Consider the following 25,874-nt stretch of genomic DNA (forward strand, 5'->3'; position numbering starts at 1 on the left):
CAACAAAAAAATAATCAGTTTGTCAGGTCAAGCAAGATAAGAGCAACAAATTAAAGAATGCACTGTACCAAGAATGTTTGAGACTTACTGGAAGGAAAAGGTTAATTAAACTTTCTTGAAGTCTCTTTATATTGTAGTAATACTAACTTTTAGCTTTTGCCTGTTAAGTGAGTTTCTGTTAAAAGGATGGAAATTTAATCCTAAGACAGGCTTTCTTTATTTTATTAATTATAAATGCAGTGAAAAGCAATGTTTCAGTTTGGACAGTGGAGACATTAATTAGAAGACTTTCCTGTCAGAGAGCTTTAGCTGATAAGTTTTGGACAGTCTTTAGCTGATATGAAATTCAGCAGCGGACAAACAAGCTGTCTTTGTTCACTCCAGCCTTGAAAGATAAACACCTGCCTGAGAAAGCTAGGGAGGATAACCAAGCAGGGGATTTGTGTAAAAGAAACTTGTTAAAAAAACTAACATTATTGATAAGGGACAAGGGAAGAAGCGAATTAAATGAGGTAATGCTATGGAACATGTGAATTCTCACGTAGCAGGATTGGGAAAAGGGTATAAAAAGTGGGTGTTGGAACAGATACTTTTGGAATTCTCTAAGGATTGGCCAGCCAAGTATACTGGTACAGCTCAGGACTGTAACGTGTTTTGAATGTCCCACCAAAACTCGCAAGGTTTTGCTGTAAGTGTTGCTGTTAAGTGTATGTTTAATTATTGTCAATAATAGTTGTTACTGTATGCTTAATAAATCTAGGAACATTAACAATAAATGCTGTGAACCCTATTATTTTGAGGAGTAACTTATAAACTTAGTAATAAGAACACACATCCTCTAACATTACAATGACCTTCTCCTCACTGTGTTAAAATACTTTAATAGCTATCATCAATTCCCAGGAGGCAACCCAGTGCCCGTAACAAAACCGGCCTTCACCTGGAAGGGTTGCTTCACAAACATCCTTACATGCATTTGGGATAGAAATTGGTCCATGTTGCACCCTTTTTCCGGGCAGAAAACTGGGGCAAAAAGGGTCAATTTCTGGGCGTAGCACCCTGCGCACGAGTGCCACCATATTGGTGTAAGTGGCTTTGCATATTTTCCAGGCAACTGCCTAGAACAGGCTTTAGGCCCCTTGCATGTGTTAATTAGGAGCCTAACACCTGTTGAAGGACCCCTCTATAAATTTATTGTACAATGAGCATAGCAGGTGCCGGGCCTGACTTGCTCAGAATTCTTCAGTGGCTCCTACGGCTGCCAACAAAAGATAAGTATTTATTCGTCAGTGAACCATATCATGAAGCTCCATGTCACTCCTTTACTAAAAGTGAAATGTGGCCACTGTTCCTAAGGAACCATTCTAACCTATTTTCCTCTAGATGTTGTTACATTTTGGGGTCCTTTCTGGCCTTCTTGCTCAAGATATTTTGGCTTCCATATTTTAGACTACTTTCATAGATAAGCCTTAGCTCTGTACAGCCTCAAGAGTATCTTCATTGACTTTGATATCCAGGTAACATGCACAGGATAGTAAACAGAAAACTCTTATTTAGATTTCTTTAGCTACTGGGTCTATCCTGTTATAAATTGGATAGCCAGGTGGTGAAGGATAGAATACTAGAGCCTAGTCTTCAGTTGCTTCCAAGCCTTTATTCACATTACACCCACAGCCCACCCTAGATAAGCTCTCATATAAAAAGGATACAAGAGAATCCCCAATTAACACACACCACCTGAATACAATTAACACTAATTGATATAAATCACATGATACAATTAACATATCCTGTGCCTTCAGAGCATGCTCCTTTTCTTCAAAAGCCATAGAGTGACACTAACAACAGACATTGCTAGAAGCTTTAACTGCCAAACAAATATATTGAACAATAGATAAACAAGCAAATAAATAACAGTAATCTGATACAAATATTTACAGAAGGTGTTAGGTTATACTAGCTTCTCCAATTGGAAAAAATAATAAATAGTTTTAAATCTCTAGGCTGAACTAAGATTTTATAATTAAGTGTTATATATACACAGTTGCTCTTTTCTTCTTCTAATGTTACGAAGTATTGTCGCTAACTGGTCCCAGACTGAGGGGGTGAAAATCCACAGCCGTCTGGTGCACGCCTGCTTTAAGACAAGTTAGCCGGTGGTGGAAGGGTTAGGAATTAGTCTGAAACCTGGGTACAATGGGACTCGGTGTTCACCACCATTTTGTGGGGTCTTGCTTGGGGCGGAGCCCCCGCCCACCCAAAAAGGAGACCAATGTTAGAAGGGCGAGGCCAGAGGAGGTGACTCCCGGACTGGGAGTTTCCTTGTCCTCAGCCTGGTGGCATCAGTGGGTCGGTGCGCAGAGTGAATGCAGAAATACCAGCCGATGTGGGGCCAACCTGAGGGTGCAGGCCCAGGACTTGGCCTAGACCCTTGAAGATTTTGAAGTTGTTAAAAGTTTTTTCAGCCCCATTATAAAGAATCTTTCTAGAAGAGTCTCAGGAGCAAATACTCTCTCCCCCATCTTTCATCCTCCCTGGTCTGGTGGGCACCTGAGATGTGCAATTAGTGGTGCAGGTGCCACTAGGCATCTTTAAATGTGGTGACCTCCTCTTGGCCCTGCATATGTTGGTAGGGTGCATTTGTGGGTGGAGCACATATGGATGAATTGGGCACAGAAGATCACATGCCAAAAACGCACCCCATTCGATTTTCTGTGCATTAACTTAGTCGCAAAATTGGGTGGGCTTTGTAAGGACATATGATTCAATTTTCCAAGTGCATTCCACCAATGCAGTTCTCTAAACCCAAATATTAAAGAAATTTACCCCTGTTATTTGTTATGACTGAATTAAAAAACCACTATCAAGCTAAACCTAGACAAAATGCTTCATTTTTGTCACAGATGTGTCCAATGAAGATAAGCCAGGCCCCAGAGCATCCTACAATGCCAGCACATTACAGCACATGCCATCAATCCCTTTCTTCCTCCCAGACACCAGGTCAGAGACATTCAATTGGGGGAATTAAAGAGTGAGCAAAGGGAAGTAAGTGCATTAGGTGACACATAGAGCACAAGTGAGCAGGAGCTGCTGGGATGGAAGATGAGGTGGAACACATTGCTGATTGCAGAGTTGGGATACATCACCCCTCAGCTGAAGAGCCTGGGGATCCAGAGCTCACTGGTCCAACTTTTAAAAGAAGGATGCTGCCAGAGCATGATGTGCATGTGCAAGTATTGGGACCATGTCAGTCAATGTGCTGCAGATGGCAGGTTAAGTGGAGGAGTCCACTACCCACAAGTGCAGCAGCTCCATCTCAGGACTTAACTGTTGTGAGACGTGCACCAGCTCGGTTCCAATAGACCCTTTTACTGCCACAACAGCCAGTCACCCAAAGCATTCCTGCCGCCTCAGGTTGGTAGTATCTACGAGAAGCACAAGGTTAGATCTAAGAAGTCACGTAACACATGCTAGCACCAAAGGGAAGCACAGTGGAGAGAAATAGGCACATAAAAGGGGACTACATTCAAACTTTTGGTTGTGCGTGCAGACATTGTTATTTGCAGGGTTTGGAAGCATCTTTCATCTGATTGAATGAATGAAATAAAAGCAGAGCTACTGTGATCAGTGCTCCTCAATCGGAGGATCCGTGTGACCGCTGGATTCACGGGTGCCTTTAGCTAGCTATGTCACCAGCGGTAAATAAATCCAGCCTGTGGTATCCTACTGAAGGAGGAGGGTATGGTCTTTATTGGATATTAGATATAAGGGTCAGCACTTTATCCATCTTGGTGTCTGCTCTATCATCTTGTGCATCATGATGCAAAAATCATTTCTATTCAACGATGTAATCTGGTGGTATGCATGTCCCACTTGATAAGTATGACTTTTATAAATCCCTCTGACATATCACAGCAGATATTGAATGCCAAAGAATCAGGGATGACAGATTTCATAAATATCATTTGATTTTTTTTTTGAACAATAATGTCTATTCTAGTACCTCAAAACATGGTTTTTTATTTCTACTAACTAGTACTTGGTCTTCCACAGTCAGTATTGTGAACCCTCAAGTCGGATGGTTTGTATTATAAAGTCTGCTTTGTTTCCCAGGAGCTTTTCATCTTCTGTTCACTGGCAGTAAGACAGCTCCATAAACGAACAGTTTCATCAGCCGCTGCTGAAAATACTACATTGCCATCAGGACTTAATGCCAGATGCAGAACTCTCCCTCTGTGACCTGCAAAAAGAGAATGTGTAATATAAAACCCCTAAAAAATGACACCATCTTTATTCCATGAGTGAGTTCTATAGATCAGCATAAATCACGATATAGCGAACCCGATATAAGTACCAGTATGGTGTGCTTGCATGTACATATAGACCTCTGTTCACTAGCATTCAAGTGCTAATTAAAATAACTGTCCGGTTGGCTCTCTGGTGATATTTTAAACATTAAAAATTAAGTTTTAAAGGTCTCAGGTAGTCCAAAAGGACCATGAAGGATAACAACAGAAAATGCTGGAAATACACAAAAAGAACAAGCTAATGTTTCAGGGGTACACCCTTTATCATAACTGAAAACTAGAAGCAAACATATTAGGAGGTTGAAAAAAATCAAGACAAATGAGGGAAAGGGGAGAAACAACAGGCATTCTAACCATAGAGGGAGTTAATGGGATGAATGACAGAAAACTGCTAGATGACATAAAAGATCAAGATATAAAAGATCAAGGTGAGACATTAAAGGAACAAAAGAACATGCAAATATTTAGGAGGATAAAAAAACCCAAAAGAGTACCATACAAACAAAAAGGAGAGAAAAGGCAGAGATCTGAAATGAAAGCAGGAAATGCTCACAAAATATATTGGGCTTGATAGTCCTGGAGAGAAAGAGAAACAGGTCTGCACCACAAGCTCGGACACTTTGCCCTTTTTTCCTTCTACTTTTCCAAACTAACTAAAATGTCTGGTTATCTTTTAGTCTTCAGTTCTAATGAAGGGTCTATGCCAAAAACATTAACCTGTCTTTTCTCTTTACAAATGTTGACTGACGTGCTGTGTGTTCCCAGCATTTTCTATTTTTATTTCAGATTTTCAGTTTTTATTTTGGGCAGGCTTGCAGTCATATTGCATCAGGTGTGAAATGGAGTCACTGTGAGACTATCGCCTGGTGATGATCTCACACCTCATGCCTAACTGTGCTTCGGCTCATTTTGTACCCGAATTACACTGTGCAATTTATTTTGCTGTGAAACTAAAAACGTTTTGCGTTGATGTGAACTGCACAGTGCATAACATGGAACTGAACTCAGCACAGGATTCCATTTATAATATTAAAGTTCATTACAATTAAACGATTAGACCAATTATCGATCTTTGTGCCAGAACAGGTAGGCTCGTGGCCACACCCGATATTGGGCCCCATTTACATCAGGCCAGCAAGTTGTGAACACCTGGGCATCCCTAGGCAGCTCGCCAACGAAGAGCATTTGAATTTAGGGCTGCTGCATAAGAACATAAGAAATAGGAGCAGGAGTAGGCCAATCGGCCCCTCAAGCCTGCTCCGCCATTCAATAAGATCATGGCTGATCTGATCCTAACCTCAAATCTAAATTCATGTCCAATTTCCTGCCCGCTCCCCGTAACCCCTAATTCCCTTTACTTCTAGGAAACTGTCTATTTCTGTTTTAAATTTATTTAATGATGTAGCTTCCACAGCTTCCTGGGGCAGCAAATTCCACAGACCTACTACCCTCTGAGTGAAGAAGTTTCTCCTCATCTCAGTTTTGAAAGAGCAGCCCCTTATTCTAAGATTATGCCCCCTCGTTCTAGTTTCACCCATCCTTGGGAACATCCTTACCGCATCCACCCAATCAAGCCCCTTCACAATCTTATATGTTTCAATAAGATCGCCTCTCATTCTTCTGAACTCCAATGAGTAGAGTCCCAATCTACTCAACCTCTCCTCATATGTCCGCCCCCTCATCCCCGGGATTAACCGAGTGAACCTTCTTTGTACTGCCTCGAGAGCAAGTATGTCTTTTCTTAAGTATGAACACCAAAACTGTATGCAGTATTCCAGGTGCGGTCTCACCAATACCTTATATAACTGCAGCAATACCTCCCTGTTTTTATATTCTATCCAAATTCTATCTATGCATCACTGGCAGCAGCCCTCAAGTAGGTGTTGGGGGAGGAGGGGAGTGACTTAGAGAGAGAGGAAGGGGGGTGACCGGGACAAGGAGGCGATCAGGAGGGGGGCGACCAGGAGAAGAGGGAAATTGGAAGGGAGGGCGACCGGGAGAGAGTTGCGATCGGCAGGAGGGTCAAGGTCACGAGCAGGACGGAGGTCGAGGTCAAAATTAGGAGGGAAGTTAAGGTCGCGAGCAGAGCGGGGGAGGTTGGGGGGGATGGCTGGCAGAAGCCCGTGAAATTTACTAGGTCCCACATTCAATAAGTATTTTTTATAAATTTACCTTTTTGGTGATGGCCTGCAGGGGTTGCTTTAAGGATCACTGGTTTGGTCGCATGTAGACCTGATTTCCATGAATGCAGCCGACTTGGCGCCAGGGTTGGGTTGGGGAAGGGCTGGCAGCCTCTCACAGAAATCCCACCGGATTTGCTCCTTTTATGGCCAGCAGTACTGGGCCGGATGTGGGCACCATTAAGATGAACTTAAACTGTAATTGATCCTGGAGGGCCCCACAGCAAGGGAGCAACAAACAAGCATTTCTGGGAAGCTGTGAGTCTTCAGCCAGACTGTCATGTGGTGTCCCCCTCAGAGCTCCAAAATACCAGAACTTCCACGGGGTAGAAACCCATGTAGTGCCACTACTGGTGTGGGCACTGGTCCCTAATATGCAAATAACCACATCTCCAGGATTTTGGACAGGATCATAGCACAGACAAAGCAGCAGGAGGAAGTCCCGTCCCACTACACTTATAGATGTGCTGCCAGACTTTCTATCTTTGGGGTAAACTTAGAATTTGTGCGATAGTGTAAAACGGGTGATAGCGAATCGGGAGCCCGTTTTACATCTCTCTTGATTTTTATTGATTTCATTGGAAATAGAAATTGGGAGAGATGTAAAACAGGCTGCTGATTCACTTTCACCCATTTTACACTGTCGCACAAAGTCAAAATTTACCCCCTTGTGTCTTATGATTGAGCCAGCTGAGAGTCAGGATGTTGTAGCATGAGGGGAAACAGACTGTGGTGGCCTGGGGTGAGAAATTAAAAACACTTGCATCATGTAACACACCACTTCACATAATGAATTGCTTTTGGAGTGCAATGATTGTTGTTATGTAGGCAAATACAACAGCCATTCTGTGGTAGCAGCGCCTCACAAACAACAATGGTGTGAATTAATTTAATTTTAGAAATCTGTGTCTTTATTGTAATGGTTGATGGAGGAATATTGGCCAGGATACTGGAGCTCCCCGAGTCTTCTTCAAATATTGCCATAGGATCTTTAACATTCACCCGAACAGGCAAAAGAGACCCCATTTTAACGTCTCTGGGAAGGATGCAAAGTTAAAATTGTGACAGACTGGCATAAGTGACAATGCCAGAGCAATAGAGACAGGCCACTTTGACAGGCTGCTAAGTCAGTGGCATGGGAGGGTATGAGGAATTTAGCAAGTTATCTCATGATGGAGATCACTCCATAGAGTAACACAAATAGAGGTTCTAACTTCTTCATTCAACTGTCCTCTTATGACTACCTACCTAGTACCCAAAGAGCAGCAAGTAATACAGAGGAGCTCCATGGAGATAAATTTACCTTCCACAATAGAAATGTAAAATTAATCAAGTTTATTTTGCTACTCTTATTATCTTTTCTCGGGACTGACCCACTGTGAAGATAGTTGAGGTACAAAACAGGCTAATTAAAATGTTGCACTGGTTTGGCAGTGCAGTATGTATTGCAGCTAAAAGACCACTTGGCCTGTGAAAACCACAGTGTGATTAAAATATGCAGTGTTAATTTTCTAAAACCTCTGAATGTTCTTTCTTTTAATAGCCATTTGATTGTTATCAAACTGAATTACAGCAAGCTGCTTAGATGAAAACATATTGATTTCCTATAAATATAGCTATGAACAGATTTGTAGGTTTTGTCCAACAATTTTATTTTTCTTCCATCACAGGGCATATTATTTTCTTAGTTTTGTTAACAAAATACGGCACTATATACCTGCGCACAAATAAGCTGACCTCTAAAACTAATGCAAAGATCAGCTTACTTGAATATTTTTCTGGCAGTCCTGGTGACAGCTCATGAGGTATTAGTGGAATTGGGGAGGCGGTAACCAGAATTATAGCCGCCAGCAGCTGCTAACTGACCGTAGAGCAATGCTAGGTTTTCCTAGGGATGGAGGTGTCAGGGAAGGGAGGCAAAGAGGGGGAATGGGGAGAAAAGGAGGGAGAAGGGCCCAGTCAAGGAATTCTTTTTAAAAATCAAAGCCTCCACTTCAACATTTCTTCCAATATACGCCCCGCCTGAGATTCAGTTCCATTGACTTCAAGAGCTGGGTGACCAGTGAATGTATTTTTTCTTTGGCAGGGAAGTATGTCGGTCAGGGCACCAGGAAAACTTTCTACTGTCTTCAACTGGTGGGATCTTTGGTGTCCACCAGGACCAGCAGCTGAGATCTCAGTTTAACATCTCAACCCAAAAGACAGCACATCTGACAATGCAGCACTCCTTTGGTATTGCATCGGAGAGTCAGCCTAGATTATGTGCTCAAACCCTGGTATGGAGCTTGAACATGCTACTTTCTGATCCAGAAACAGGAATACTCCCAACAGGTGTTGGCTGTGGTTCAGTACGTAGTACTCTTGCCCCTGAGTCAGAAGGTTGTGGGTTCAAGTCCCCGCTCCAGAGACTTGAGTATAAAATCTAGGCTAACGCTTCAGTGCAGTACTGAGGGAGTGTCAGAGGTGCTGTCTTTTGGATGAGATGTTAACCCGTGGTCCCGCCTGCCCTCTCGGGTGGACGTAAAAGATCCCATGACACTATTTCAAAGAGGAGCAGAGGTGTTCTCCCCGGTGGCCTGGCCTATATTTATCCCTCAACTAACATCACTAAAAAACAGATTACCTGGTCATTATCACCTTGCTGTGCATAAATTAACTGCTGCATTTCCTACATTCCAATAGTGACTATACTTCAAAAGTTATTCATTGATTGTAAAGTGCTTTGGGATGACCTCAGGTTGAGAAAGGTGCTATATAAATGTAAGTCTTTCTTTTAACCAAGGCACGTGGGCACATGATGAATGGTTGAATGCATACTGTTTTTTTATTCGTTCATGGGATGTGGGTGTTGCTGGCAAGGTCAGCATTTATTGCCCATTCCTAATTGCCCTTGAGAAGGTGCTGGTGAGCCGCCACCTTGAACCGCTACAGTCCGTGTGGTGAAGGTTCTCCCACATTGCAGTTAGGTAGGGAGTTCCAAGATTTTGACCCAGCGACAATGAAGGAACAGCGATATATTTCCAAGTCGGGATGGTGTGTGACTTGGAGGGGAACGTGCAGGTGGTGTTGTTCCCATGTGCCTGCTGCCCTTGTCCTTCTAGGTGGTAGAGGTCATGGATTTGAGAGGTGCTGTCGAAGAAGCCTTGGCGAGTTGCTGCAGTGCATCCTGTGGATGTTACACACTGCAGCCATGGTGCGCAGTGGTGAGGGGAGTGAATGTTTACGGTGGTGGATGGGATGCCAATCAAGCGGGCTGCTTTGTCCTGGATGGTGTCGAGCTTCTTGAGTGTTGTTAGAGCTGCACTCATCCAAGCAAGTGGAGAGTATTCTATCACACTCCTGACTTGCGCCTTGTAGATGGTGGAAAGGCTTTGGGGAGTCAGGAGGTGAGTCACTCGCCACAGAATACCCAGCCTCTGACCTGCTCTTGTAGCCACAGTATTTATGTGGCTGGTCCAGTTAAGTTTCTGGTCAACGGTGACCCCCAGAATGTTGATGGTGGGGGATTCGGTGATGGTAATGCAGTTGACTGTCAAGGGGAGGTGGTTAGACTCTCTCTTGTTGGAGATGGTCATTACCTGGCACTTGTCTGGCACGAATGTTACTTGCCACTTATCAGCCCAAGCCTGGATGTTGTCCAGGTCTTGCTGCATGCGAGCACGGACTACTTCTTTATCTGAGGGGTTGCGAATGGAACTGAACACTGTGCAATTGTCAGCGAACATCCCCATTTCTGACCTTATGATGGAGAGAAGGTCATTGATGAAGCAGCTGAAGATGGTTGGGCCTAGGACACTGCCCTGAGGAACTCTTGCAGCAATGTCCTGGGGCTGAGATGATTGGCCCCCAACAACCACTACCACCTTCCTTTGTGCTAGGTATGCCTCCAGCTACTGGAGAGTTTTCCCCCTGATTCCCATTGACTTCAGTTTTACTATGGCTCCTTGGTGCCACACTCGGTCAAATGCTGCCTTGATGTTTACACTCCAATATCTTGCAGAAATAAATGCAGTGACAGTTTAAAGGACAATCTATCTGTTTCATTTCTGTATCCTGGCATTTTTAATCAGGTCCCAATTGACTGTCACATGGAGCAATCTCATAGATTTATTAACATTAGTGTCTAGATTTAACTGCAGCATATAACAACTATTTAGTTGATTGGTGCTGACATCTAGTATTATGATGGCTATGCAAGACCTTCTCATTCCCAAATTTGTACCGCCTCGGTGTGTTGCTACAGTCTATGATGGAGGCGGAATGAAGAAACAGATTATCTCTCTCGTAAGGTCTTCTTCATTCTTCTAGAGATGTGCATTGTCCGAACAACACAATCTCACCCATCCATCCCCACAGGTCCAATACTTTATTTTTGCGGGGAGGGGAATTAATGTCAATTGGTTTGTTAGTTTCGGTTTAGCATCAGGTCAAAACAGGTCAGAACAGAGAAAGTTAAGAGGAGATCTGGTAGAGTTGTTCAAAATTATGAAGGATTTTGAGAAAGGAAATCAGGAAAAACTATTTCCACTCATTATTGAGTTGGTAACAAGAGGCCTTACATTTTTGATCATCAGCAAAACAACATTTGTTTTTATGCAGAGGGTTGTTAGGAAATGGAATGTCCGACCAGAAACAATGGTTAGAAGCAGAAGCAGAATAGCTTTTGAAAGGGAAGTAAATAAATATCTGTAAAAGGAAAACTTAGAAAGATAAGGGGAGAGGGCAGTGGAATAGGAGTAAGTGGATCGTTCTTTCAGAGAGCCGGGCACAGGTGCGATGGGCCAAATCTTTCCCTGGTTTCTTTCTCTGCTGTAGAATTCTATGATTCTGTGCTCTCATTTATAAAACCTAAGATGCCATATAATCTTAGGACAAGCAAAGATAATAGATGGTAATGTGTATCCCTAAGAATTGCCCAGTGAGAATAGCACCAATAATGCAAAGGGATTTAGACTGGTTGTGCAATTAGCAGAAAATGATAAATGAAATGGTTAAATGTAAAGTATTAGACTATGATTCTATGGGAATAGTTGACTGCAACATAAACAACCTGGGCATTTGTATGCACATCAAATGCCTTTCCTAGAATCTATCAAGCGAGGCTATACTCCTACAGTATATGCAGGATACATATGACCATCAGATAGGTAATTACCTTTATGGTTCAGTGACTCAACTGTCCTGAAAGTAGCTGAAGCCTAGATTGTATCACTATGCAATCAATATGCAATATAATTTTCAGCATTAATGTGAGACACAACTTACATGTCCATTATTAGTAAAGTCAAGAAGTACGTTTCAGCGCTTTTCAGTTTGAGGTATAACTAATCACATCCGGGGCAGAGATGTCCACAGAGCAGTGCAAAGAAAGTCATTAGCAAACAAGCCCCAGTCACAACTTTTGCTCCAGTCTGGTTTTACCTGCTATACAACTATTTGACTCATGGCGCGGATCTCAACTAACCATAATCATTTATTCAGTAAATCCACTTCTACCGATAGCCAAACAATGCATAACAGTAGTACTTCTAACCAGTTAATCTGGGTATAACATTTATATTATGATAATATATACCTTCTAAGGGAGGGGTGGCCTTAAAGGAATCACAAGTAATTGTCCTTTTCTGTCTGAATTACCATCTGCGCTAGTTCTAGGCAATTTACTAAAGAGAAAATGCACTTGCAGCAATCATCAGCATTAGTAATATGAGCCCTGAAATTCCTCCAGAGGGCTTTTGGGGCAGAACTTCCACCTGCTCCCTGGATGTGCTTCTGAGCCGTTCCCATATCCTGGGGTCAGGGCCATTAGCATATTTTGAGAGGACATCTGTATCCTTTCAGAGCACTAAGGTGCTCATGCCAGTGGGGGAGAGGAGGGAGAAGGGAAATTGCTGCAGTATTTTTTTGCAGTTGTGACAGCCAGACATCTTGAAAAACGTTTGTAAAGTTCCAATTTTGAACTTGCTGTTTCCCTAACACCAATCAATTGTTTCATGATCGATTGCTGTAGGGAAACCAACCTTTGAAATGACAATGGATCGTATATCCACCAGGATCAGGTCCAGCCACGCTGCTATCCTGCAAAACAACATCTGCCCCCACTTCCTGTGGAAACTTCAACAGAGAAAAAAGGAGATCCAGCGTAACTGTGTCGTGCCCCAAATTCCCCAACCACCTATATTACATGAATTCTGTACGTCAAAAGGTAGGAATTTCAGGGCTGTAATCTATATATTAAAAATCTTCCATGGATTGCTGACTTCCTATCTACAAACCTTACTTCTTTTGGTCACACTTTTTAAAAATATTTCCCACTGCAAATTTCTATGTCAACATTTCCCATTCAATTTTGTTATGTCAATAATCACAGTGTAGTTGTAGGCTCTAGTCACTGGGTCGTTCCATGGAGCAAGTCTCTGAAGTCTCTTTCCCTATCACCATCTTTTATATAATAAGAATATGGGCAATGCCACGGACAATTTATTAAAAGTTAATTAAAATGTTTATTTCAAAGTAATTTTGAAGGCCAAAAAAAAATAAAAGGTTTAAAAACATTATTTTAATAACTGTGCAGCAGTATCACATGTCATACAGTAGCAACCTTTCATCAATTCTGCATGAAAGTCAGTGACTTTTAGTAGCCAGTAACTGCAGGCTGAGTGGATGATGTCAGTACTGTGATAATTACTCTGGACTACAGTGTGATGAGAGGGATACAGAAGGGGTAGAGGCTCCACCCCAGACACATTCCCCTGGAAAAAATGTGCACAGGCTGGGACCTGGTGTATCTGGGTCCTGGCCGATTTTCCAGGCCTTCCACTGCACTCCCACCGGAGTTGTGACCAGTTTCAGGAGGGATGCTCTGGGAGGCCCATGCCTTTTCAAGGCCCAAATATTTTAAATTCTAAGGGTTGAAATATGGAAAGGTAATTTAACATATTTGAAGACTTTTTAACCAAATATAAAATTAAAAGGGAACATGTTCGGGTCCTTGCCCATCGCCAGCCATTTCAATGGATGGAAAATTGCTTATGATTTTACAAGATACGCTTCTGCAGTAGCAAGATACTTTACCATGGGCAAGGATTTGAAATATCTCGCCTAACCACCCCACATGCTGCTGAGAGGCCAAAAAAATCTGTTCAAAGTGGTTCTTGATGTATTTATATCTTCATGCAATCTATGAGATAGCCAAGTCGTACCTTTGAGGTCAGCTGACTTTATAAGCGTTGGGTAGTTCCAAACAGAGACCTGATTTTTGGGAAAACCATGGCCAGTTATTAACTCCTTGTACTGCGATAACCAGAGCAATGAACAAATCTGAAAAAACAAAAATTATTCGTATCAGCATTGAGTGTTTTGTATTTTAAATGACAGCCTGGATTTTTCACCTTTCTGTCATTGGGACACATCTCTGGGATGGGGGGGGAGGAGCTTTCACCTGCCACAGAGATATGCCCCTGATCCAGGCCAATTTTCAGTCCTCCGGGTCATTTGAAAATTGCAAGCAGGTTCCCTGGTGAGTCCTGCCGAAATGGAGGTTGAATTTTGCTGGGGCAGACCTTGGAGGTTCAGGCAGCCTCCATGCTGCCTGTCAAACAGCCACAAAAGTATTTTAAAACAATTTGCATCAACCTCAGTGCAATCCATCGCTCAGACAGTAACCGCACAGGACCAGCAAGAAAAAAATTCTCGTGCCTCTCCCCAACCTGCACTTATGGGAACCCAACAACTTCATAGAAGTGCTGCGCCCTCTCCAGCTGTACCCTCCATTCCACTGAAAAAGTGACAAATTTGATGCTGTCGGCAAACAAGGGCTGTAGTTCCTGTTTGGTACATAAGTGCATGTGCACTTGACCTATCTAACTTATATCAGCAGAAGTGACTTGAATTCAGCCCTTAGCATAAGTGTGCTGATGACTTTAACCACAACTGTTCAAGGTCACACTCCCATAGATGGCATAACTTGGTAACTGCCTCCTTGCTGAATCATAGGCAGTGAAGGCAGGTCTCTTCCAACATGCCGTAGTTGTTCCTGCACCGTATGATGTAATCATATGATGTTATTCCTGGGTCAGCTGCGGGTGGGTGCCAGGTGTCTGCCATGATTGTGCACCTGCCTCTCCTCCCTCTGCAGGAATTCCTCTTCCTCTTCCAAATCCAACACAGCCTTTGGCAGGCCCATTGGAATGCCCATGATCAGCATTGCTTGCAGCTGCTGGGATCAACTGGTGGCAGCAGGAATTCTGCTGTGGGAGGTATGCACCAAAGGAGTGCTGAATCAAAAGATACCAACAGCAAGCAGCAGGAAAATCATACATTAACTCCAATGCCCCTAGTTTGTCAAAAAAAAGCAGTCAAAATGCACATCTCATAAAATGTAGCATTCTAGCCGCAAACTGTGGAATCACCATCAACACAAAAGGCCCAACACCGCCTTCTCAGGGCAACTAGGGATGGGTATTAACTGTGGCCTTGCAAATGTCGTCCAAATCCCGATAACAACAATTATTTTTGAAGTTCTTCACGGAACAGTTTGGCTCAGCGAATCAAGAACTGCACTGCAAATCAACACGAGGAATTTGGCACGGGACTATTTTTCAACAGTTTGCATAATTCTGTAGGGGCTAATGAGAAGGTGCACACACATAGCACTGCCTCAGGCACTTAAGTTTTCTTCTATGCAATTGGGAGTTCAACAGACCATGTGCTGCTGGCAAGGGGTCAATCTGAGTGCCCCACCATGGAATTGGGCATTTTGTTTGAAGATTATCTGATGCCATAGCTTGACAGAAAATATTCTAGGTATTCATTAATATTGTCAGCATCATTGTAATAAATGATTACATCATTAGAGAGTTTTTATTAATATTGAGGCGTATCTAAAATAGAACAATTAGGAGAAGTGGAGCCAGGAGTTTCTAAATAAGTATTTCAACTCAGCCTTTTATGTGGTCACGAAAAACCGCCAGTTCATTTATATATACACACAACAGGCTCTAGCTGTAAGTAAGGCAATTTTCAGTATTGTTTCTCATACACATGGTCAACCTTACATGTCATAGAAGTTAGACACAGTCGCATATGTGTAAACCTCAAGATCTACCAAACTTGACCAATAGCTTCAAAAAAGCTGATGACTCAAAAGCAGCCCTGCATATAGGCCTGTGATATATGAAAACAAAGCGGAAGAATTTCCACACGGGGCGGTCAGCTGCTGTTAAGGCAATGGAAACATTTTTTGTCCTGCAGTGGTCAGGAGAGGTATTCTGTTTCCCAGATCAGATCATTTAACTAGTGATTGGCATAAATCCTGTGTAAAATGGGGATAAGCTGCTGGAGTGCATGGAAATTTACTGCAGCCTTTAAAAAGAGAGTTCAGTTTGCACACCTCAGCAGCAGACTACTTCACTGCACATTTCATCAATCTTTTTATGATACTTCTCAAGAATGTCTACAGCAGGACCTTCTGCACCAAGCAGCCAGACAAGGCAGCAGGGCATGTCACCAAACCAGAAGAACCCAGAACCTTTCTAACTCAGAATATAACATAGAAAGTTCAAACTCTCTGGAGGGAAATGCATTAAGAGGCACAGGCTCCTGGCTGTCCATAAATAAAATTCTGCCATGTGTTCTAGTTATTTTGTTACATTGGGGCAAAATTGATGAACAACACTTTACATTCTCCCAATCACAAAACCTAATAACAAAGTTAACACATTAACGTGTGGCCCTGTTGCAAGTTATCTGATTGTCTTACTTGTGATTTTGTATCTACGTCTCGAATGCAGCTCCCACTCTTTGTGTCCCATATACGCAAATGTCCATCTTTCATTCCTCCCCCAACAGCAAGAATTCCAGATTGCCAAGGGCACCAGTTCATGGCCTATTGAAAAGGAAATTCAATTATTGTTAAATAAAAACATTTATTTTCTTACCCATCCACACTATGTTTTTCTGCAATAATTTAAAATACAAACATATATTAATATTATCAGAACTTTGTCCTGGATTTTTGTGTCAACGGTACTTTTAAACCACGTAATTTTGCAATGGGTTAACCTGGCACCAGTAGATGAAGCAATTTTCTAGAATGTCCTTCTGCTTGCATGGATGGAATCATATTTTCAGCAGGGAGGTGTCTATATTCCATGCTTTTTTTCAGTTTAGTCCATAATTTCCCCTGGTCTGATGTCTCTCCCTACAGTTTCCCCTAGCAATTTTTCTATTGGCCAGCATTAAGATCTTTGAATACCTATGGTAAAATATCCCAAATGATAAATTATTTTAAAGAATGAACCACCCCCACCCCTTCTGAGGACTCGTTAGACAAAGGCACCATGTGGTATAAATATCAGAAGAAAGAATTGAAAAATTGGGCTGCTTTCATTCCCTTTCTATGTTATATCTTTGTCGTGAACCATCGACCTCGGGCTCTTAGGTGACCGCATTCTCAAGAATATGATTGAGAATATGGTCCAACTACACCTCAAGGCTGAACTCCATCTAGGGCCGAACACCATCGGGGCTCGAACGCCATCTGGGTCCGAACTCCATCTGGGTCCGAACTCCATCTAGGATCGAACTCCATCTGGGCCCGAACTCCATCAAGGGCCGAACTCCATCTGGGGCCGAACTCCATCTGCGGCCGAACTCCATCTGGGTCCGAACTCCATCTGGGGCCGAACTCCATCAAGGGCCGAACTCCATCTAGGGCCTGAACTCCATCTGGGGCCGAACTCCATCTGGGGCCGAACTCCATCTGGGCCGAACTCCATCTGGGCCCGAACTCCATCTGCGGCCGAACTCCATCTGGGGCCGAACTCCATCTGGGCTCGAACTCCATCTGGGGCCGAACTCCATCTGCGGCCGAACTCCATCTGGGTCCGAACTCCATCTGGGTCCGAACTCCATCTGGGCCCGAACTCCATCTGGGCCCGAACTCCATCTGGGGCCGAACTCCATCTGGGGTCGAACTCTCACTGAGGCCAAACTTCACACACTCCTGGCCTTTTGCACTCCACTGGTTTCTAACAGCTGATCTCTTGCTACTCAGCTCAAATTTATACTTAACTTACTCAATAGCCCAACTGCCACAGGAAAAACAGACAATCAGAGAACAGTTAATCTCACCACCTATTTAACCAATTGATTAAACTATGACCGGCTCAGGTCAGCCCAAAGTGAAGGCGCCAAATAAACAAGATTAAACAGTTCCTAGTATGGAAGTAAATGAATTTAAACTCAAAATACAGTAAAAGAAATAAATGAAAATGTAATTATTTGTCTCTGAACCATTCCCGCCGAGAGTAAACCCCATCTTCCCCTGGCCTTTCACACTCCACTAGCCATAAATACCAGAAAAACCCCACATTTGAACCCTAATCTGTACTGAGTTAAATTAGCTCAGCTGGTACAATGGGGACATTGCAATTGACTTTGGTGTTCCTGGTCTTAGGGAGGGAAAGAATTATTGGCCAGGTTTCAATTCCTGACTGTTATTCAGAGATCACTGCTGAAAATGTTTGTGCATTATATCAGGAGAGAACAGGACATGGCATGGCTATGATTAATCCCTATGGCTCAGTGTCCTACCAACAAACACTATCAGGGTACACCTAAAAAGAGTGGCCATATATGAGCGAGGTCTCAGAAGCGGCACCAATTGAACTGTATCCAAGTATGAGCCACCACCCTCGGGAGATTGGAATAAGGGAAGAGAACCGGAAGGTGAAAAAAATAGTATTATAATTCTGTTTTTGAAAAGGCCTGGGGTTTTGTGCAGGTTAACAGGATGGGCTTAATGTTGCCAGTATGAAATTTATTGCTACAAGTACCTTGCACTAAAAGTCATATTCTCCATCAATACAATTTCCAGACCATTTGAAAATAGAGTGCTCACTATTAACTGAATGTCCGATAAAGAGGACAGCTAATATGACGTGGTATTTGACTTAATGGCCTGCAAATTCCACAGGAGTTCTCCCATCTCCTGCCATAGCTTTAGTAGGAAACCAGCGGAACCCCCAGACCTTGGTGAAGTTATGGCAGCAGACGGGGAAAACACCTGTGTAATTTCCAGCCCACTTTATTTAAAACAACAGAAAATGCCAAACAGTGGCCCAGTCTGTGGTTTACTCAAAATATTCAATGGAAAATCTAGCTCTGAGCAACCAACACATGATTGCTTCTTGTGGACGAGGTTCTGTCACTTCTCAGTGTCTTAGAATTGTAGAACGTTAGAACCACAGATAAAGGTCAGTTAACCCATCAAGTCTGCATCAGTCTTTACATGAGCTCCCTATAACTTTTAATATTCCTTTTTTCAAGAAACTATTTAATTTTGTTTTAAATAATCTTGTCCCCTAAAGCAACACTGACAGTGTTGCCAGCCCCTCAACTTATTCAAGAAGTAGGAAGGGAAGAATAAAATACAAGACTAGACATTTTCAAAACTATCTTAAATGAGTTTTGCATTCATCAATGTAAGGAATATTAAGTAAGGAACACTCTCCTACTTGGGCATCTAGTTTCAGCATCAAGCATTGTCAAGTGAAGTGCAGCATAGATTATTTACAGAATAAAGTTCCCTCTCATCTGCCCCAACAATATGCCTTTAGTCAACCCAAGAAGAATAACTCACCTCCGACAAAAGTGTGCCATTTTTCCATCATCTTTTAGTAGCTATCCTTATAGCCTCTCCGAGTGAGATCACTAATTGCGGCCAAATTATGGACAGTATAGTCCTGGAGGCTCAGCCCCACTAGGAATTGGATTAAGACTGTCCAAACTCATTTTACGTAGAACACTTACAGAGAATAAGCAGATGAGACGTTCAGCCTATCAGCTTGGGTGGATTTGATCCCGAGTCCCAGTGCCAAAAAGTTGTTGAGCTAAATCATTATACCACCAAAACCCTTCAGAACAATTTATGTTAATTAAAGTTTTGAACAATTCTTATTGGTAGCATAAGGCAGGAAATATGTATTAACAACATTGTACACAGTTAATCAACATTCACCTTTACAGCTGACTGATGATTGTTAATGATCATATCTGGTTTACTGTTAACACTGGCTCCTGGGTCATTGAGCCAGATATTCAGTAGACCATCATTGCCACCACTAGCAAGGAGCCCACCATCTGTTGACCATTTGAGGCTACATACTTGAGAGTTGTGACCACAGAGTGTGCCGACATGGTGTCGTGCAATTCTTACATCATGGTGGTGAATAGATCCAAATCGGGAGCCACTGCAGAACATAAATAGATGAAAATATATATAAATATCATGAAACACCAACATTTTCATGACTACATCAGTAAATTTCAGCAGTTATTTAAGGAATGTGAAATCCCATTTACAATGCATCTCAAAATTTGTTTTATGTTTCCACATCAAAATTCATAGTGTAAATGGTGCAAATTAATTTTACTAAACAGTAAATCCACCAGTTCTAAATATAATTTTAAAGCCAGAGTTTGAACCACAAATGTTAAGATTTAGATTTAAACCCCTTGATTTTTTGTTCAGTCTGACATATCCCTTGCATCTGATGGATAGCTCAATGTATTATATAGTATTACATAGTATTTACAGCACAGAAACGGGCCACCTGGCCCAATAGGCCTATGCCGGTGTTTATGTTTCACATGAGCCTCCTCCCACCTTACTTCATCTCACCCTATCAACATATCGACCATGTTGCCGACCATAATCTACCCTGGCTTTGGCAACAAAAGGCATTTGATAAAGTCCCGCATAGTAGGCTCGTCATCAAGATTGAAGCCCATGAAATAAAAGGAGCAGTAGCAACATGGATTCAGAATTGGCTAAGTAACAGGAGCAGAGAGTAGTGGTGAATGGTTGTTTTTCAGACTGGAGGGAGGTGTACAGTGGTGTTCCCCAGGGGTCGGTGCTGGGACCACTGCTTTTCTTGATATATATTAATGACTTGGACTTGGGTGTGCAGGGCACAATTTCAAAATTTGCAGATGACACAAAACTTGGAAGAGTAGTGAACATTGAGGAGGATAATGATAGACTTCAAGAAGCTATAGACAGGCTGGTGGCATGGGCGGACACGTGGCAGATGGGCCTACTTCGAGACACAAGACAACGCAAAATCGTCGAGCAGAAATTGATAGCCAAGTTCCGCACCCATGAGGACGGCCTCAACCGGGATCTTGGGTTCATGTCACACTACACGTAACCCCACCAGCGAACAAATGTTATCTGTTTTTAATATAACGGGTCATTGACTGTCTTCCTTCTCTCTCTCTCTCTTTTTGTTGGGGGGTTTGTATATTCGGTGGCCTTTTAGGTGACACCTTTCTGTCTGCTCACTGTGATTGCCTTGGCAACGGGCAGTAATCACCAGGCATTGTTCTGTGATTTTCAAATGCGAAGGATTCGAAAATTTCATTTCCACACCGTTCACCTGACGAAGGAGGAAGCCTCCGAAAGCTTGTGGAATTTAAAATAAATTTGTTGGACTATAACTTGGTGTTGTAAAATTGTTTACAATTTATAAATAGATGCATAGAGTACAAAAGCAAGGAAGTCATGATGAACCTTTCTAAAACACTGGTTCGGCCACAACTGGAGTATTGTGTCCAGTTCTGAGCACCGCACTTTAGGAAAGATGTGAAGGCCTTACAGAGGGTACAGAAGAGATTTACTAGGATGATTCCAGGGATGAGAGACTTTAGTTACGTGGATAGACTGGAGAAGCTGGGGTTGTTCTCCTTGGAACAGAGAAGGTTGAGAGGAGATGTGATAGAGGTATTCAAAATCATAAAGGGTCTAGACAGAGTAGATAGAGAGAAACTCTTCCCATTGTCAGAAGGGTCAAGAACCAGAGAACATAGATTTAAGGTGATTGGCAAAAGGACCAGAGGTGACATGAAGAAAAACTTTTTTACACAGCGAGTGGTTAGGATCTGAATGCACTGCCCGAGGGGATGGTGGAGGAAGATTCAATCATGGCCTTCAAAAGGGAACTCGATAAGTACTGGAAAGGAAAAAAAATTGCAGGGCTACGGGGATAGGGCGGGGGAGTGGGACTAGCTGTATTGCTCTTGCATAGAACCAGCACGGAGTCGATGGGCCGAATGGCCTCCTTCCGTGCTGTAAACATTCTATGATTCTATAAAAGTGTAAGTGGTTGAAAGATGGGGATCGATTTTAAATTGACCCTTCAATCGGGCAGGCCGGTGGGCTCATGTTACTTCCCCGTTCCTGCCTGAAGACAGGGGAGGGGATGGGATGAAAATCAGCCCCATGGAGTCAGATTTGTATCTTATGATGTGAATTGAATTGAATATAACATACCCGCTGTAAGTGCTCTATTTACTGATTTGGTCTTTAACCAAAAAGACTAGGAGGTGTTTTGTTCCAAAGTATAATAGCTTTATTAAGACGTTATAATAAGTAGCAAAGATGTTAAAATACAAGAGTACAATTATAAGACGCTGGGATACAGCCTGACAATGTTCATCACCGTACAAGGTGCACTTCTTGATGGTCCTTGAAATTACAGTTCAGCGGTCCAGCCTCCCTCTAAGAATGTTCCAACAAATACGATTTAATTCTGTTTATATACGTTCTACTGGGGCTGTGTTCAAACATGAAGCCTCCCATCAATCATTCTCTCTGTCTCACGGAGCTGCCATCCGTTTCACTCCCTTTACATTCCAGGTAACTGAATACCTGACATTATTGCCTGTCACATGATTAGTTGTCTCCGACTTATCAAGGACACCATGTTTATCCTAAAGCATCCTGTATTCTTAAACTATGGCCAACTCCCTTTACCCATCTTATGCACATGTGATAAGAATGACACAGGATGCTCATTACTCAATCGTGCATCATTTACACAAGGTGAGCAAAAACCTGTTGATTCTAATATACAGAGAACAGAAAGCATTGTTCACAGGTAAAGCCTATATAATACTTTTTCTAACAAGGTATGCAGTATTATATAGAAAGCTTGTATAATGCTTCTCTTACACCTGTTAACAGTGCTTTAACATTGCCTATCAAATATCAGTGCTGTCTGCCCGATGTAATTACAGTGCAATCAGGCAAATAGAATTTCCTGTGAAACCCAATCCTACAAACAGTGACACAGACTACAACCTTAGTCCTCAATTTTCCCATTTTAATTGAGAAATCCCAACATTAAACAGCACCACAGAGAAAAGCAACAGTGATGTGCCAAGATTTCCAAACTGCCACAATCAGCTTATTTGCTAGTTCTACTAAAATCCATTCCATGGCACTTGAGAAGTAGATCTACAAATTAAAGATGTACTAGGGGGGAGAGAGAGGTAGCAAGGAGAAGGGTTTCTGGAGGGATTTTCATTAAGTAGGCCCATATTGGCTGAGTGCTCTGCCACTTAAGGTGTAACAGAGGAAGGGGAAGGAGGGTGCAAAGGAAGTTGGAGTCAGAGAACTGGACATTACAGACTGACATACATTGAAAGAAATTAGAGAAGGGTGATGCGATCATTGACGAGAAGCCAATGGAGGCTAGCGAGCAGGATTTGGTGTAGAATATGATGTGGGCACTGGAGTTTTGGACAAGTTGGAGTTTGTTTAGGGTGGAGCTCACAAGGCCAGTGAGGAGGGCATTGGTCAAGTCAGCTGTGGCTCAGTGGTAGCACTCTCGCCTTTGAGTCAGAAGGTGCCGTCTTTTGGATGAACCATTAAACCGAGGGCCCATCTGCCCTCTCAGGTAGACATAAAATATCCCATGGCACTATTTCGAAGAAGAGCAGGGGTCCTGGCCAATATTTATCCCTCAACCAACATCACTAAAAAACAGATTACCTACTCATTACCCCTTTGTTGTTCGTGGGACCTTGCTGTGTGCAAATTGGCTGCCACGTTTCTTATGGTATAACAGTGACTACACTTCAAAAGTACTTACTTGGCTGTAAAGCATTTTGGGATGCCCTGATGTGGTGAAATGCACTATATATCTGCAAGTCTTTCTTTTTTTGGAGATGCAAGTACGCAGTCTTAGTGATGGATAGGATATGGGATACGAAACTCAGTACAGGGTTGAACAAGACACACAGGTTGTAAACTGTCTTGTTCACCCTGAACAAAGATCCGGGGTAGGGGTGTTGCTGGTGGCAAGGATTTTGAGTTTTTCATGGAACCAAATAAGATGGCTCTTGTCTTCCTAATGTTCAGCTGGATTACCCACCACTTCATATCAAATAAGCATTCTGAGAACACGTAGATGGTCATGGAGTTGAGGGATGTTGCAGAGAGTTAGAGATGAATGTTTCCATCATACATGTGGAAACTGACCCCATGCCCATGGATAATGTTGCTACCACAACTAGGGATGATTGGCTATTTGACCTAGCAGGGATTTTCAGTCTGAGCTTTATGTTTCTGAAATGAAAAAAGGTTTAGGCTTTTTAGGTTTAATCATCGAAGGTCCAGCATCCTTGCTATTATCTCGATAGAGGATGACCGCCGAGATAATCTTTCCTTTCAAGTGAAAATGATAACACAAATCAATAAGATTTGTACAAAACAAGATATCCAAAGAAGAGCTGGGAAAATGTAATTACACTTTTCAAATGTGTTGAAAAACATCCTCGATATTAATAGGGAGCCCGGTAGCGGGCGAAGAGTCCAGGGACGTGGTAGCTCTGCCAATCTTAATGACAGGACTTCATTTAAATAATCTTGTGCAGACTCCTGCCCGACATCGGCCGGATTAAGAGCCTGGCTGGCGGGTGGGAGCAGATATTATTGGCAGGACCATGGGGACAGTCCCCGGCCTGTCAGTGGTGGGGGGGGTGGGGGGTGGGGAGGGCACCAGGCTGCTATCGGGAGGTGGGGGTCAGCAACATCGGAGCTGCGATTGGGAGAGGGGGAAGCTGAAGGCTTCCTTGTGAGGCTTGGGGGCAGCACTCGTGCTCCTCCTGGCCCAAAAGGAGCTTAAAAACAGACAAAGTTGGCAAACACTTACCTGGGTCTCTTCCGGCCAGTCAGCGCCAGCTATCGGGTTTCACACCATGCGTGCCTCCCCCTGACTCGACATTAAGATCACTTTTGAATGTTATCTAGGCCCCCACCTGACTTTAGCGGAGCTTTGCCGGTGGCCTGATTTGGGGCAGTAAAAATTTGAATGGCCGGGAATGGGGTCGGGATGGGGTTGGATTACTCGATCCCGATCCTGTGTGAGTGTATATGTTTCCATGGTGATTGAAACATGTGAGTATATATGTTTACATGGTGATTGAAACATGGGAGTATATATGTTTCCATGGTGATTGAAACATGTGAGTATATATGTTTACATGGTCATTGAATTGTGTGAGTATATATGTTTACATGGTGGTTGGAACATGTGAGTATATATGTTTACATGGTGATTGGAACATGTGAGTATATATGTTTCCATGGTGATTGAAACATGTGAGTATATATGTTTACATGGTCATTGAATTGTGTGAGTATATATGTTTACATGGTGGTTGGAACATGTGAGTATATATGTTTCCATGGTGATTGAAACATGTGAGCATATATGTTTACATGGTCATTGAATTGTGTGAGTATATATGTTTACATGGTGATTGGAACATGTGAGTATATATGTTTACATGGTGATTGGAACATGTGAGTATATATGTTTACATGGTCATTGAATTGTGTGAGTATATATGTTTACATGGTGATTGGAACATGTGAGTATATATGTTTACATGGTGATTGAAACATGGGAGTATATATGTTTACATGGTGATTGGAACATGTGAGTATATATGTTTACATGGTGATTGTGCAACCAAACAACTGCAGACATACCTGCTAAGAATGTAGTCATTCCAGCTCAGAGCTCCAACCATTGAGCTATGGCTATGCATATTTCGCAATTTCTTCTTAGTCTCAACATCCCACAGCTTGGATTTAAAAAAAACATTTCTTGTGAGAAAAATTTGTAAACAAAATTTATCCTCTTTACAATGGCCTAAGCATTTCCATTCAAAATATATATTGGCAGATATAATATTTCCTTTTCTCCTCTTCTAAAGACTATGGCTGATAACTGCAGTATGGCTCCATGCATTCCAGCAGCACTATCCATTTGTCATGTGTGAACCCAGACAGTGAGTGTTAGCAGGCTATTCAACCACGGAGGCTTTACGCCTAAGTCTGAACTGTCTTCAAACAATATTCATCCTTCCTGAATTGCTAATTAGCAAGCTAAGGAAAGATTGCATAAGAACATTAGAAATAGGAGCATGAGTAGGCCATATTGTCCCTCGAGCCTGCTCTGCCATTCAATAAGATCATGGCTGATCTTCGACCTCAATTCCACCTTCCCGTCCTATCCCCATAGCCCTTGATATC

The 25,874-nt window shown here is 42.5% G+C and overlaps 1 protein-coding gene across 1 annotated transcript in view; it reads right to left on the reverse strand.

Annotated features, from left to right (window-relative positions):
* Positions 1-3,927: 3,927 nt before the first annotated feature.
* LOC137334492 (cell division cycle protein 20 homolog) overlaps positions 3,928-25,874 on the reverse strand; it is a 50,900-nt gene continuing 28,953 nt past the window's right edge. Inside the window, exons 5-9 of the mRNA XM_067999600.1 lie at positions 25,329-25,423; positions 19,509-19,740; positions 16,248-16,373; positions 13,690-13,807; positions 3,928-4,240 (exon numbers count right to left, since the gene is read on the reverse strand). Coding sequence (XP_067855701.1) covers positions 4,089-4,240; positions 13,690-13,807; positions 16,248-16,373; positions 19,509-19,740; positions 25,329-25,423 — 723 coding nt within the window. The 3' untranslated portion in view covers positions 3,928-4,088. The remainder of the gene's footprint in view (positions 4,241-13,689; positions 13,808-16,247; positions 16,374-19,508; positions 19,741-25,328; positions 25,424-25,874) is intronic.

This window comes from Heptranchias perlo, chromosome 1 (genome assembly GCF_035084215.1).
Source record: "Heptranchias perlo isolate sHepPer1 chromosome 1, sHepPer1.hap1, whole genome shotgun sequence".
Taxonomy (NCBI): Eukaryota; Metazoa; Chordata; class Chondrichthyes; order Hexanchiformes; family Hexanchidae; genus Heptranchias; species Heptranchias perlo.